Below are 16,299 nucleotides of genomic sequence, written 5' to 3'. Positions count from 1 at the left end.
TGCCCTACAACACAGCTTGACATAGCAAGATTTATGCCAGAATCTCTGGAACCTCTTTTCGGCTCTGGAATTTGTGTCACACTCCCTGGATCTTGTCTAACCCCTTGCTCCCCACACACACTTGTTTGATAGCTTGATTGCACTTCTGCCCTCTCGGCTTTGAAGCCTTTTAGGAGAGCGGTGAGAAATGGGATAAAATGAAGGAGAACGCGCTTCCCCGCCACATTCCTCAACCTCGAGTACCCACTGCCTTCAGACCTCCAGTCCCAGGTTGTAACAATAACACAACCCGACTCTTAGCGACTGCTAGGGCCAGGCAGCGAATCAGGCGCTACCTACAAGTGCTGGACCCAGGACGCTCGCCAGAGCTCGGCGCCCATTGGCCCTCGGCGTCCCGGTCCGGCACGCAGGAAGCGGGAGCTGCCGGCCGCGGCCGGAGCAGCTCGCCGGGCGCGCGAGCGGCGCCTGAGCCCTCGTTGATTGGCTGGCGGGGCTGCACCGGAGCCAATGGGAGCGCTCCTTGTTGACAGGCGCGCGGCGGCCGGCGGGGGTCGAGGCGGACCGGCTGTTGCCGTGGAGACGCCTGAGGAGTTCCTGGAGGCCCCGGTAGGGGCGGGGTTCTACTGACCCGGGGTCCGGGGCGCGAGCTCCGGGGGCTTCTGGCCGAGGGCAGCCCCGCCGGGGACCCCGAGGCCAGCGCGCGTGGGCCCCCTGCCGGCCCTCCCTGCTGCCCGGGGCCTCCCCCCGGCCGGGCCGGGCTGCCGCCTCGTGGGTGCTTCTCCATGACAGCTGCAGCCACCATTGATTCTTTGCTGCGGGCTGCAAAGCCCGGCGCCAGCCTTCCACCTCCCGGAGCGGCCGTGCGAGGTGAGTGCTGGCACCTGCACCCTTGTCCGGCAGGAAAAGCCAGGCCGAGAAGGCGACGGGACGTCCCCGCCCGGCCGGCTGGCGCTGCGGAAATTGACCGGCCTGCGATAGCACAGCGGTAGGGCTTTTGCCTTGCTCGCGGCCGGCCCAGCCGACGCGAGTTCGATTCCCCCGCCCCGCTCGGAGAGCCTGGCAAGCTCCCCGTGACGTTTTGGATATGCCAAACACAGTAACAACAAAGTCTCACAATGGAGACGTTACGGGGCCCGCTCGAGCAAATCGATGAACAACGGGAGGACAGTGCCGCCCCTGCACCGGTGGTTTGGGGAGCCACCGACTCTTGGGGTTCGACAGGGTCGGGCTCCAGAAGGCCGAGGTTGCATCTGTGGGATCTGTTAGCTGGTTAGAACTATGGGAGCCAGATCTTGTTCAGGGGCCGGCCAACGTTAGTGGTAAATGCGGTAACATTGTTATTTTGTGCATATAACGAGTACATACTATTTACAGCCCGGGGGTCTCGCCTTCTCAACTCTGTCCTTGTATTGTGGATGCAGTCAAAGACCAGTGCAAGTGAGGGGCCGTTGGCACAAGGCAGCTTTACTTATGGACACCAATATTAAAGTCTATGTAATTTTTATGTTTACATACCATGAATTATTTTTCAGCCAGTTGAAAATGTCAAAACCGGGGCTGGGGCCAGGAGGTAGTGCAAAAGGGCTGGAGCGCTTGTTGGAAGCCTGGCTTAGGTGACCCAGCGAGGGTCACCCTGTATCAGGTTAGTTAACCGCCTTCACACAGGCTTTCTTCCCCGGCCAGGAAACACCACAGTTTATCTCTGGAGCAGGGTACTGAGGTTCTCAGCTCCAGCTGATCTTTATTTTGTGCTCTTGAGGCCTTGGAAACAATGGTCTGGAAAGTTGGGAAATCTGTGGGGTTGAACTTCTGAGAGTTTTTGTTGCTGTTCTGAGAGTTCTACTGCTAACCTGGGAGTTTGAGAAATGAATGCTTTCTCGTGTCTTTGTCTCATAGCTGGCTCTTTTTTGGGGTGGTGGGCTGCTGGGGCCATACCTGGTGTTGCTCAATGCATACTCCTGTCTCTGTTCAGGGATCCCTCCGAGCGAGCTCTGGTGACCATACAGGGTGCTGGGCACTGAACTCAGGGTGGCATCATGCCTTACTCTCAATTATCATTGCTCCGGCTCATGCTGACTTTTTAAAAAGACTCCTTTCAATGATTTTCTGGCATTTGTGGCGAATAGTAGTAGGACACAGTCCTTGTCCTTACTTAGTCTGCACATGACACATGCATAATGTTGAATGGGTGTTTCTTTTTATACTTTGTTGAGAGGTAACTTTAGGTTTAGAAAGTTGCAACAATAGTTTCTTTATGTCCCTCAACCAGCTTCCCTTAAAGTTCCACTGGTGTTTCGCTTTTCTACTGCCCTATCCAAGGTATCATATTGAATTATTTCTCCTTGGTCTCAGATCTTAACAGCCTTTTCTTGTCATTTTAAATTTTTGATTAAAGATTATTGATTAGTTTTTTGTTTTTATTTTTGGCAGTTCTCAGGGGTTTACTCTCAGTGGTCCTCAGGGGACTGTGCAGTGCTGCGATTGAACCTAGACCTCTCATAAGCAACCTTTGAAATATCTCTCTGGCCCTTGAAAGTTATTTTGTCCTTATCCTTCAATTTGGGCTTGTCTAATATTTTCTCAGTTTTGGAGGGAGGTTTTGCATTTGTACCAGAAAAATATGATACATATGTCCTTTGAGACTCATATGAAGGAGTTCAGTATGTCCATATGTCTTGGTAAGTTTTACCTTGAAAGTTTGATTGAAGTTGGTGTCTACCAGGATTCAGTACCAAAAAGTTATTATCTTTCCCTTTCTATTTTCATAATGCTGCTTTGATCTTATGAGTCTTCACAAATGTGTAGATATTAGGTTGTTTTCAGTATGTTATCATTGCAAATAATGCTTCAATGTTTGGGTAATGAGTAATCCTGATGACTAATTCTGTCCATATGTATTTTAATATTGTTGGGACCACATCTTCAGGGTAGATTGCTGGAAGTGGAATCGCTAGGTTGAAAGTAAGTGTATAGTCATTTTGTTGACTATTTCAGCAGTTCCCTCCATAGTGATTGTTCCAATTTGCATTCCTATCTACCATGTATCAAAAAGGTGCCTGTTTCCTCACAAACTCTCCAACAGAGTGTGTTGTAGTTTTAATTTTTGTCAGTGTGATAGGAGAGATGGGCCCAAAGAGAGAAGTGATGTTTCTGTTACTTGGCATTTTTCTTAGATATATGAGCTTGGACTTTTTTTTTATATGTTTGAGAGACAGTTGTATGCTTTTTATTTATGTGTAAATTGTTTTTCTCCCCTCTTCTGTCAGCTTCTGTTTTTCGGTTCCTCGGATTTGTGTAGTGTGTGTTTGAAAAAAATATTATAAATTGTGGTAAAATGTGCTCAACATGAAATGTACCATTAAAAAATTCCTAGGGGCAATTTTACTCCATGGTTTGGAGGCCAGCCACATATGCTAGGGGAAAAGGGAGCTCAGATAGAGAAGGGAGCACCAAATAAAGGTGTTGGGAGGATCCTCCCAGGATGGGAGAAGCATGCGGAAAGTAGACTATAGACCAAACATGATTGCCACCCATTGCCTCTTTTGCAAACCACAACACCCAATAGGAGAGAGAGAACAAAAGGGAATACCCTGCCACAGGGGCAGGGTGGGATGGGGGGGATGGGGGATGGGAGGGATACTGGGATCCGTGGTGGTGGGAAATGGGCACTGGTGGAGGGATGGGTATTTGATCATTTAAAACCCAAGCACAAAAATTTGTAAGTCTACAACTGTACCTCATGGTGTCTCACTAATAAAAATTAAAAAAAAAATTCTAGGGGCAACTGCTAGTGATTCTTGGTCAACAGGGTAAGTCTTGAGGGAAACCATGTGGTGCCAGACATTGAACCAGGGTTGGTGACATTTAGGGCAAGCATCTTAACACCTGAACTGTCTTTCTGACACAACTATTTTATTTACTTACTTTTTAAAGTGATATTTTGCTAACAGTTACAGTAGTGCTTTTATGATTTTGATATACAAAATTACTTACCTATCCCACTTCTAAAGCATCCAAGACCCTCTACTACTCAAATATGGTTTGTCCATATTTAATTTTGTCTGTTCCCTTGCTTTGTTTCTCTATATATTCTAGATGTGTGAAATCATCTGGCATTTGTTCTATCTCTGACTTATTTCAGGATGCTTTCCTGTTCCCTCCAAGTTGCAGCAAGCTACAAGATTTCCTCTTTTCATAAAATTGCATAGTATTCTGTTGTGTACGTATGCCACAACTTACTTATCTGCCTGTCCTTTGTTTTGGGGGGGGGTAAGGTAAGGTAAAGGTAAAGGCCCTCCCGTTGATCGTCAATTTGCTTGAGCGGGCCCAGTAACGTCTCCATTGGAGACTTTGTTGTTACTGTGTCTGGCATATTGAATACATCACGGGGAGCTTGCCAGACTCTGCCGTGCGGGCGAGATACTCTCGGTAGCTTGCCGGGCTCTCCAAGAGGGGCGGAGGAATTGAACTCGGGTCGGCCATGTTGGCTGCGTGCAAGGCAAACGCCCTACCGCTGTGCTATCGCTCCAGCCCTGGGGGGGGGGGGTCGGGCACATCTAATGGTGCTCAGAGTTTACTCCTGTGCTCAGGGATCACTCCTGGTGGGCTCAGGGGACCACTTGTGTCAGCCATTTGCAAGGGAAGTGCCCTGCCCACTGTATTATCTCTCTGACCCCTCATCTGTCATCAGGTGTTGACAATATTTTTAAATCTTGACTGTTGACTTAGTGCTGCAGTGAACATAGGTGTGCACACATGTTTTCGAATGAATGTTTTTGTGCTCCTGGCTAGATACTCAAAAAAATGGGAGTGGTGGATCATTTGTAAGCTCTATTCTTTGGTTTTAAAGAGGTGTCCATACTGTTTTCATCGAGTCTAACCCAGTTGACATTCCCACAAATAGTGAAAGAGAGTTCCCTTTTCACTACATCCCTGCTAACACTGGTTGCTTCTAGTCGTTTTGATATATACCATCCTCACTAGTGTGAGACGATACCCCATGCTCACTTTGATGAGAATAAAAAGTGACAGTGAACACTTTAAGATGCCTACTGACCAACTGTATGTTCTCTTCAGGGAAGTGTCTGTACATCTACCCCAACTTTTTAAAATGCGATTATTGGTTTTCTGTTGTTGAGATTTGTGAGTATTTTATGTATCTTGGATATTAGATCTTCATCTGATGTAGAGTGTACAGATATTTCCTTCACTTATTTTCCAATTTGAATGCCTTTTATTTTATTATTTATTTATTTATTTATTTATTTTGGGGGGCCACACCTGGTGATGTTGGGTTACTCCAGGCTGTACGTTCAGGAATCACTTCTAGCTGTGCTCAGGGGACCATACGGGATGCTGGGGATCAAACCTGGTTGACTGCATGCAAGGCAAGCACCTTACCCATTGTACTCTCTCTCCAGTCCTTTAATTTCTTTTTATTTCCTGATTGCTGTGGCAAGGACTTCCAGAAACTATATTGAATACTAAATAGTGGGAAAAGCAGGCTTCCTTACCTTGTGGCTGATCTCAGGGGGAAGGCGCAGCTTTTACTACTATGATTTGGCTGTGCATTTATTGTCTGTGACTCTATCATGGGTATGTTCTTTCTATTCCTGTTTTGCTGGGTTTTAGATGATTATTAAATGATTATTCATCTAATCATGAATAAGTAAAAAGTAAAGTAAAGTAAAGGCCCTCCCGTTGATCATCGATTTGCTCGAGCGGGCCCAGTAACGTCTCCATTGGAGACTTTGTTGTTACTGTGTCTGGCATATCGAATACTTTCGGTAGCTTGCCGGGCTCTCCGAGAGGGGCGGAGGAATCGAACTCGGGTCGACCATGTTGGCCGCTTGTAAGGCGAACGCCTTACCCGCTGTGCTATCGCTCCAGCCCCATCATGAATAGATGGAGAATTTTGTCAGAATCATTTTCTGCATCAGTTGATATGATCATATACTTTTAGGAGGGGTGGGTTACACCCAGCAGTCCTCAGGGGCTACTCCTGGTCTTTTGCTGGTCAGAGTGACCCCTGACAGTTCTCAGGGGGAACCATATGTGATGCTGGCTATCTAACTGGGGTGGTGGGATGCAGGATAAGTGCCTAACCACTGTACAAATTCTCTGGCCTCTGATCATTTGCTTTTTATCTTTCCTTTTGTTTATGTAGTCACTGTCACTGTCCTCCCGTTGTTCATTAATTTGCTCGAGTGGACCCAGTAACATCTCCATTTTGAGACTTCTTGTTACTGTGTTTGGCATATTGAATACGTTACGGGTAGCTTGCCAGGCATTGCCTTGGGGGGAATATTGGCTGTAGTTTTCTTATTTAGTAATATATCTGCTTTTGGTATTAAAGTAATGTTGGGGGCTGGAGCAATAGCACAGCGGGTAGGGCATTTGCCTTGCATGCGGCCGACCCGGGTTCGATTCCCAGCATTCCATATGGTCCCCTGAGCACCACCAGGAGTGATTCCTGAGTGCAAAGCCAGGAGTAACCCCTGAGTATCACCGGGTGTGACCCCAAAAAGCAAAAAAACAAACAAAAACAAACAAAAAAGTAATGTTGGATTTGTAGACATTATTAGGAAAGATTTCCATTTCTTCAAAATTTTGGAAGAGCTTGAGAAGTGTAGATAGTAAGTTTTGTTTATTCAGTTATTTCTTTATTTTTGGGGCCACTCCCAGTGGTACTCAGGAGTTATTCCTGCTTGGCACTCAGGAATTATTTATGGTGGTACTCAGAGGACCATATGAGATGCCGGGGAGCAAACCTGGGTTAGCTGCTTGCAAGGCAAGCACCCTACCCACTCTACTGTTGCTCTGGCCCTGTAAGTTTTAATGACTGAATGAGTTAATTAGCTTATTGTTGGACCACCTAATCAATGCAAAGAATCTGGGGACCACTTGGCTTGACAGTGTGGGCCAGACAAGATTGCTATTGTTGCTGATAGCTTATTTCTGAGTGAAAGCGTGACTTGGTCCTTCACATCTACACAAAGCTATACACAAAGGTGTGCCCACAGAGGTGTCCATTGGATTGCTCCACTGTGTTTGCTTTACACATAATGTCATGAAATTTTGTGCTTGGTCAAGTGAAGCTGTGCTGGGGCCCAGTAGGACCACACCTGATGGTGTTCAGGGAGGCCAAGCAGCACCACCAGGGAACTTTAAGGAACAGCTTTGTTTACTTATTTGGCTTTTGGGGCCACACCTGGCAGTGCTCAGGGGTTACTCCTTGCTCTGCACTCAGGAATTACTCCTGGCTGTGCTTGGGGGACCGTATGGGATGCCAGGGATTGAACCTGGGTCAGCCTTGTGCAAGGCTAATGCTCTAACCGCTGTGCTATCACTCTGGCCCCAACAGCATTTTATTACTTACATGTCCTAGTGAGCTCTTGGTACAGTTAAGGGCCATATAGTGAAGTTGTAGGTGGGAGAGAACTGACCGCAGAGTCTGTGTTTATGGGAGATTGAGGGTGAAGTGCTTAGGGTTTAACAGATTCATTCTTTCTTTGGGGAGTAAAAAGTGGGGGCTTCCCAGCAGTACTCAGGGACTGGTGTTTCGGTATTTGGACCTGGAGGTGCAGTGCTGCCCCAGCCTGGTGGTGCGCAGTATGGAAGGTCAACTCAGGGCCTTGCTCTACCATTTGAGGCATCTTCCCAGCCCCTGTCCTGACTTCTTACCTCATTTTCTTTACTCGTGGCTGTGTCCTACACTTGGCAATGTATGTTTGAGATACTTGAAGTACTCTAGACAATTCTTCATTTTTCATTTGCTCTCTGCTTACTAGACTGAATAATTTATGCGGCATCATCTTCAGATTTGCTGATCCTTTCTTCTGCTTGTTCAGATCTGTTCTTGAACCCAGTTAGTGAATTTTCTGTTGCAGTTGGATTTTTCAGCACCATAGTCAGCTTGGGCTGCTCCTGGTGGTGCTCAGGAGACCATGTGGTGCTGGGGATTGAACCCTAGCTTACTGCATGCAAAGCATGAGCTCTAGTGCATCAAGCTGTTTCTTAAGCTGTGAGGATCACATTTTAGGTTCTGGATGAAATGTGAAGATACTTATGAGTATGTACCAATTCTGATGTGTGTCCGTGCCCTCCCAGTTGTCAATTTCTTGAGGTCTGCATTATATCCCCATTTTCTAAACTCAGAACTTGAATTTAAGGAGACTGGCTTACCTATCCTATCCAAAGTCTAGTCAATGCCAGAAAGAAATAGAAATGTTTCTGCAAGTCTTTCAGGTTTTGTTACCTGCCACTCTACTATACAAATCTATTGTTTTTAGGAGTTTTAGGGTTCTCTGAGTATAGTATCATGCCATCTGCAAATAGTGAGAACTTGACTTCTTTCTTTCCTATCTGGATGCCCTTAAGTATCTTTTTCTTCCCTAACTGCTATGGCAAGTACTTCCAGTACTATATTGATTATAAGTGGCGAGAGTGGGCAACCTGATCTTAGAGGGAAGATTTTTAGTTTTTTTCCCATTGAAAGTAATGCTTGCCATGGGCTTATGATAGATGGCTTTGACTATATTGAGGAAAGTTCCTTCAATTCCCATTTTGTTGAGAGTTTTCATTATGAATGAGTGCTGGATCTTGTCAAATGCTTTCTCTGTACCTATTGATATGATCACATGGTTTTTATTTTTTCTTTTATTGATATGATGTTAATTGGCTTGTAAATGTTAAACCATCCTTGCAGTCCCGGAATGAATCCCATTTGGTCATGGTGTATAATCTTTCTCATAAGCCGTTGGATTCTATTTGCTAGAATATTTTGTTGAGGATTTTTGCATCTGTGTTCTTCAGCGATATGTAATTTTCTTTTTTTTTATGTAGGAGTATTGCAATTTATTCAGCCATTGATTAGGCTGACTAAATTGGGCATGAACTCCACCTTACTTTTTTTTTCTTTTTTATAAATTTATTTATTGAATCACCATGAGAGCAGTTACAAAGCTTTTGGGTTTAAGTCTCAGTCATACAATGATGAAACATCTGTCCCTTCACTAGTTCCCATTTTCTACCACCAAAAATCCCAGTATACCCCCTATCCCACTCCCTCCCCCTACCTGTTGGGCAGATGATTTCCACATTAGTCTTTCTTCACTTTGATTTCATTCAATATTTCAATCCCAGACCCATCATTATTATTTGGGATTTTACCCCAACACTCAGATCTGCCGAAAAAGCAACCGTAGACAATTTGTTTTCTGTTGCTGGTTATGAATAACATATGATGTCGCACTGCCGCAGTAGAGGCCGCAATTTTGGAATTCTGAAATTTTAACAATTAAATCTGGAGAAATTTCTGCCAAAACCTGCTGGGTTCCGAGATTTGTTCCTGAGTCTCTGGGATCATGGCCTTTAAGCAGCTTGATCAGGAGCCAGAGAGGCCATTCGTGGGTGGTGACTAGGGGTCTCATTGGGGTGGGGAGTAAAGGACTGGCTTCACCTGCATCCTGTGAGGCCCCACTTGTCTTGTCACTGCAGGCTAAACCTGACTGTCCAATGGTCTCTGGAGGATGGTGACCACTGAGCCGCCAGGGGGAAGAGGCCATGGCACGATACCTATTCCCACCTGAGGTGGCCCAGCGCCGGTAACCTACTGCGGGGACTGGACACATTTCTGCCAAAAGCTGCTGGGTTCCGAGATTTGTTTCTGAGCCTCTGGGGTCATGGCCATTAAGCAGCTTGATCAGGAGCCAGAGAGCGACTCAGAGTCTTGTTGGGGTGGGGAGGAAAGGGCTGGCTCCACCCGCATCCCGTGAGGCCCCGTGTGTCTCGTCATTGTGGGCCCAAACCTGACTGTCCAATGGACTCTGGAAGATGGTGGCCACTGAGCCGCCAGGGGGAAAAGGCCACAGCATGAAATCTATTCCCACCTGGGGTGGCCCGACGCCAGTAACCTACTGCGGGGACCAGACACATCTCTGCCAAAAGCCACTAGGTTCCGAGATTTGTTTCTGAGTCTCTGGGATCATGACCATTAAGCAGTTTGATCAGGAACCAGAGAGGCCTTGCCTCCAATTATATAGCTGAGCTGGAGGTGGTTTGGGGGTATGTCTCACACATACCTAACTTTTGGCCATTTACTTTCTTGGTAAACTTGGCCCCAAGTTGTTGGGGTCTGACCAAAGGCACAGCAGCAATTTTGGGGTATCTAGAAGCCTGAAGGCACCATCAGACTGCTGATATACTTGCCTCACAGGTATAGATTGACCTGCTGGTGGCACCATACCCCCTGTATTGTTTTTGTGCTGTCTCTGCTTTTGGTATCAGAGTGATCAGAGAAACTGGGAGTGTTTTTGTTTTTTCCAATTTCCTGGAAAAGCTTGAAAAGGACAGGCAATAGGTCTTCTGTAAAGGTTTGGAAAAATTCACTAGTAAATTCATCTGGACCTGGACTTTTGTTTGGGGGACGACTTTTGATTACTGTTTCAATTTCTTCGATAGCGATAGGTCTGTTTAGGTATTCCAAGTCTTCTTGGTTCAGCCTTGGAAGGTTACAGGAATCCAGGAATTTATCCATTTCTTCTAGGTTCTTTTGTTTTTTGGCATACAGAGTCTCAAAGTAATCTCTGATGATCTTTTGACTTTCTGTAGTTTCTGTTGTGATGTCCCCCTTTTTATTTCTGATTTTTTTTAGGGTTCTCTCTCTCTCTCTCTCTCTCTCTCTCTCTCTCTCTCTGTGAGTCTTGCGAGTGGTGGCTATCAATCTTGTTTATTTTTTCAAAGAACCAGCTCTTGGTTTCATTGATCTTTTTGGATTGTTTTGGGGATTCACAAGTCTTTCTGAGAGAGAGTGAGATAGAGATTTAAGTGAGATAGAGATCCCCAAACTTCTGTCCCATTTTCAGAAGAAAAATGACATTACTTCCCTGGAAATCTACCTTCGTTAAATGAATGAAGAGAAAGCGTCTCCCAATTGCACCTGTGGCTGTACCTGTTCTAGTTTTACCCTCTTTGGAGTCATTGAAGTAAGATAACACAAACGTGTCTTTTAAACACCGGGATGGACTATAGAGCAGAATATATTGAAGTTAATATAGATGTTCTTTTTTTTTTTGGTGTGGAGAAATAGCTTGACTTTTAGCATGGAACAATTCTGAAAAGAATTAGAAAGTTTTTCTTTAGGGGCCATACCCTGCAGGTACTCAGGGCTTACTCCTGGTTCTGTGCTCTGGAGGAGCTCAGGAGACTATATGGGATGCTGGGGATCAAACCCAGGTTTGTCTTGCACAGGGCAAGCACTCTACCTGCTGTACTATCTCTCCGGCTCCAAGAATTAGAAAGTTTGAAAATTCTGTTTCCTCTTCTTCACCATGGACTCCTTAAGGATCTCTTGGTCCCGCTAATCATATCTGGGGGAAGTTTTTTTCTAAGAGTGTGAGAATAGGCAGAGACAGGCTAGGACTTGGACACATTTAGGGCTCGGAACCTGTCTACCATCTTTTCCTCTGACTGGTCAGTCTCAGGACTATGCGTCTCCTGTCAGCATGGAGATTGCACCCACCTTGGTTCTGGGCACACAGGAGCCCCTGTGAAGGCACAGGCCAGTGATTGTGATGGCAGCAGTGGTTGGGGGTGTCTCTGTGTTCTGAGTGGTGGGCAGGGAGCAGGCATGCTATCTTTAGAATTCCTTCAGGAATTGCCCAGCCCAGCATGTTGTCCCACTGCGCCTAGGCAGGGACCCGTCTCTCAGCAGTCCCTGGGTTCTCCTCTTGCTTTCTTCTTCCTAAGGATTTAGCTGGTATCTAGAAAGACTTTCCTCCTGGGTCTACCTCCTGCGAGGGAGAGCGGGAGAGCGGGTGAAAAACCTGTGGATGGATGGGTGTCAGGCTAATTGGGTATATTGTGGCCTTTTACTTAACTTTGCTCTTCCTGAATTACAGTATCTTACCCTTGCTTTCAGTTCTTTTGTTGTATCACTGTATCACTGTCATCCTGTTGATCTAGATTTACTCGAGCGGTGCCAGTAACGTCTCTATTCATCCCAGCCTTGAGATTTTAGCAGCCTCTCCTTACTCATCTTTCCAAATGATTGGAGGTTCTTTTAGGGTCAGGGGAATGAGACTTGTTATAGTTACAGGTTTTGGTATATCGAATACACCATGGGGAGCTTGCCAGGCTCTGCCCATGTGGACGGGATACTCTTGGTAGCTTGCCGAGCTCTCCGAGAGGCATACATATATATTTCTCTCTATAATTTGTTGCCTGCTGTCCGAACTCCATCAAACATGGTGTGGTAATTATGGAAAATGGGTAGGAAGTATCCGCGTGGTCTGGAAGGCTGCCTGGAGCCTGGGGGTGGTGGCTTGTGGAGGTTGACTGCCGGGGCTGGGTCTTGGGGCGAGGAGGGTTCTCGCCTGCCCCCCTCTGGAACGCCTCGAGTGAAAACAGCCTGGCGTGGAGTCTCTTCTTTTGTGTATCTGTGAGAAATGGAAATTGCTGGGTCTTGTAGTCATTTGAGATCTAAGTTTTGAGGAACTTCCATACTCTTTTCCGTAGCAGTGGCACCACCTTTCTCACATCGTGATGCTTGTTAATATGTGCATGTCTTTGAGAATAACGGCCTAGGTGCTGGGTTTTAATATTGATTGTAGTTTCAATACCCCCGCCCATAAAAATTGTATGATTGTCTCAGTGCCCATCATGGCAGGCCTTATAGTGAAGCTGTAGTGTCCAGACTTAGTCCCCCTACCTCGCGTTGCCCCCCCCCCCCCAAAGTAGATCCCAGGAGATTTAAGAGCTATCAGCCTAGGGGAGGTTTGAGTCCTCTTTCTCTATGAAGGAGAAAGACCCCTGGAGTATGCAGAGCCCGTGTGTGAGCCCTCTCCAGAAATCCTGCTCTAAAGCTGCGAGGGTTATAGCCATAACTGTCCTTTTCTTTACACCAGCCGGACATGCTTCTGTCTGTCAGGGCTCATTCCCACTGCCTGCAGTGCGCCTCTAGCTTCTGTCTCCTCCTCTGGCCCTCCCTGACTTATTTGGTGTCCTACCAACAGGCCAGAACTCCAGCATCTCTGCTGTTTCCTCCTGAGTCTACTTCCTGCAGTGTGACCCTCTATCCCCACGGCCACAGGCCCTCGCAACAGCGTTACCAAGAAATGTTCCACATATCACACTACTTGCCCAGGTAAGGAGTAAAGTTAGTGGGGCTTAGGGGCATGTAGGGGAAATCTCAAATAATTCTTAGGAGACCTGGGGTTGTTCCTAGCAGGACAGGACGGTTCAGTGCTTGAGCCCGACACTGAATGTGACTTTCCTCAGGCTTAGCAGGGCCCACAAGGGTGACTTCAGCTGTGCTGGGCGGGGGGCTACAGGGTTGCACCTTGCTCGACACCCTTAGAAGTTACCTGTGTTGTTGTTGTTTTTTTTTAATTATGTTCATCTTTTGTAAAAAAATTATTTATAGTAAACATTTCTTTCCATTGCCTTATCGAACATTGTGCTCTGGGGGGCCAGAGTTGGTCTCAGTCTTTCTGTTCTTTGGAGTTTCTGGTGCCCGGAGCTTTGCCCCTCGAGGTCAGCTTCTCTGGCCAGGGGACATAAGGGCTTACTGGGTGATTGCCCACGTAACCAACAGGAGGCAGCTGCTCACCAGCTGCCTGTGTGCCTGGAGCCTGGGAGGCCCATGGCCTGGTGTCTGGCTCCCTGAGGGCACCTGATGTGGTGGGCTCTTCACGGCCTTCTCTCTGTCGCCCACTTTCATGTAGGAGACTCGTGGACTGGCACAGGCCCTGCCAGTGAAGGGAAGCAGCTCTCCCAGTTCTCGGCACTGAGCACTCAGCACTCAGAATGGTAAGGATGGATGCTTGCCTATTGGCTACTGTATTCTAGTGTCCCATTCTTGTTCTTTTGTTACTTCATTCCTGGGGCAGGAGGGTTTTTCCCTGGAGGCTTTTCCTCTGGCATCCTGTCTCTTGGGAGAGTTGTTGCCTTTGAGGGTGTGGGTGCTTGACATTGTATCAAAGTGGCGGCTTGTACCATCCCACAGTTGCTACAACAGCACAACATTGACACTTTGTTGGAATCTGTTATCCTGATGCCTGGGTCTTTACTGTATTGGGTTATTGCTTGGGTATCCCTAGGCTCTGTGTCCTTTGCAGTGGATGGTATCCAGGACAAACTTTTCAAATACTTGGGATGATCCCTCTAGAAATGTTCTGGTTCTTACTCTTTTCCTCAGTGATCACGTTTAGTTGATTCCCCACATTCTGAGGAGGACATAGTTGTTGGAGGCAGAATAACATACGTGCCAGAGCAGAATTGTATTCATTGTGGGTTATAAAAGAGACATCTGACAAGTCAGTGATGGGTGGAGGGATTGCTCAGGATGGGAGATCTGTGCTTAAGTAGATAAAGGACCAAACATGATGGCCTCTCAGTATCTGTATTGCAAACCATAATGCCCCAAAGTAGAGAGAGAGTAAGAAGGAATTGTCTGCCATAGAGGCAGGGGGAGGGGTGGGAACGGGGGGTGGGTGGGAGAGATACTGGGGACATTGGTGGTGGAAAATGTGTACTGGTGGAGGGATGGGTATCTGATCATTGTATAACTGAAACTCAAACATGAAAACTTTGTAACTGTAGCTCACAATGATTCAATTAAAAAACAATTTTAAAAAAGAGAGACATGTAACAACCAAAAGCAAGTCTTCTTTTCCCTTAAACTCCTTTCTAGATTCGAATTGCAGCCTTGAATGCCAGCTCCACAGTTGAGGATGATCATGAAGGAAGTTTTAAAAGTCACAAAACCCAGACGAAGGAGGCCCAGGTTTGTGATCTGTGCTCTTCCTCTGCATGTAGACCTTGCTTCTGATCTCTGTACAGAACAGACCTCGTTTTAAATGTGTTCCCTTGTCTCCTTAATGGGATTTGAGAGATTTCATTGTGGAGCATCGCCAGCAATCCCTGTCACATTGCCCTGCTTCTCCTAGGCACTCTCACACCGCAGAGGAACTGTGTCCTTTGTGTTTGTGTCAGTTTGGGCCAGGTCAGCCCTAGGGAAGGGGAGGGAACGGCCTTTCTGTGCCATTCCATTCTTTGTGCAGGCTGTGGGAGTTGCCTTCCTGGTGAACCCAACAAAACAGGTGCTAGATGGGCTTCAGGGGTCTCCGCTGAGGTGCCCTCACTTTTCAGTGTGAGGAGAGTCCCTTGTGGGGAACTGCAGGACTGAATCTTGTGGAGATCAGTGGCAGATCCAGGTTCCACTTCAGCTCTCTAAATTTTGGTGCTTCCTTTCTACCGTGAGGTCTAGCATCATTTCCATTTTGACCTGCCTGCCTGTCTGCCTGCCTGCCCTCCTTCCTTCCCTCCCTCCCTCCCTCCCTCCCTCCCTCCCTCCCTCCCTCCTTCCCTCCCTCCCTCCCTCCCTCCCTCCCCCATTCATCTGTCCATCCATCTATCCATCTCTCCATCCCTCACTCCCCTCTCCCTCCCTCCTTCTCCTTCTCTATCTCTCTACCTTGCCCTACCTCTGTATAACATGGGTTTGTGCTTATGTTTGCTTTCACTGAAATGAATACTCATCTACCCCATTACAGGAGAAATCAGGATAGCGTGGGGCCCTCTCAAAAACCTCTTCATCCACTGTCCCACGTCGTTGAGGTGTCTCAGTGGGGCTCAGCCTGCCCAGTTGTCCATCTTCCAACAGTGTTGGGCAGGGGGTGGACAGAAAACAGTGGAGTCCGTCCATACTCCCTTGGTGCTCTGGGTTACCCTGGTTTTGTGAGCACTCTTCCAACCAATTGAGCTCATAACCTTGGCACTGAGACGATTCTACCCTGGGTCTCTGCAGCATTTGCTGTTGCTTTGTGCCTGTGTTGTTTCTATCTTCTGGGGAATCCTTAAGGTTTCTGTCTGATGATGGGAGGTGGAATACAAACATTATTACCACTGCAGAGGGTCCAGCTGACAATTAGCATACATAGCCTTGATTACAGCTCTCCTTCCTTAGACTTTTGACTTAAAAAAGACCAGTGTGCTTCATGTGTTTTTATGGAAACGTGCCTTGTCTTGGTTCACAGGAAGCAGAGGCTTTTGCCTTGTATCACAAGGCTTTGGATCTGCAGAAACACGACCGGTTCGAGGAGTCTGCCAAAGCCTACCATGAACTTTTGGAGGCACGTCTGCTGCGGGAGGTGAGGTACCAGCTGGCCGTTGGGGTGCCCTAGACCAGGCATTCTGATCCTGACCTTTGTCCTCCTACCTTTTTTATTTTTTATTTTGTGGTGCTGGGGATTGAACTTTATACCTTGCACGTGTAAGGTGCACGTGTAACCCATGGGC

The 16,299-nt window shown here is 47.0% G+C and overlaps 1 protein-coding gene across 1 annotated transcript in view; it reads left to right on the top strand.

The window, feature by feature from the left end:
- The first annotated feature begins 507 nt into the window (after positions 1–507).
- The window catches only part of CABIN1 (calcineurin binding protein 1), a 100,604-nt gene continuing 84,812 nt past the window's right edge, over positions 508–16,299 (top strand). Inside the window, 4 exon segments of the mRNA XM_056120802.1 lie at positions 508–606; positions 790–867; positions 14,693–14,785; positions 16,038–16,151. Of these exon segments, the coding sequence (XP_055976777.1) occupies positions 508–606; positions 790–867; positions 14,693–14,785; positions 16,038–16,151 (384 nt within the window).

This window comes from Sorex fumeus, unplaced genomic scaffold (genome assembly GCF_029834395.1).
Source record: "Sorex fumeus unplaced genomic scaffold, SorFum_2.1 ptg000043l, whole genome shotgun sequence".
NCBI classification, from domain to species: domain Eukaryota; kingdom Metazoa; phylum Chordata; class Mammalia; order Eulipotyphla; family Soricidae; genus Sorex; species Sorex fumeus.
Note: the sequence above shows the minus strand (reverse complement) of the source record. Positions and strands in the feature narration are given on the sequence as shown.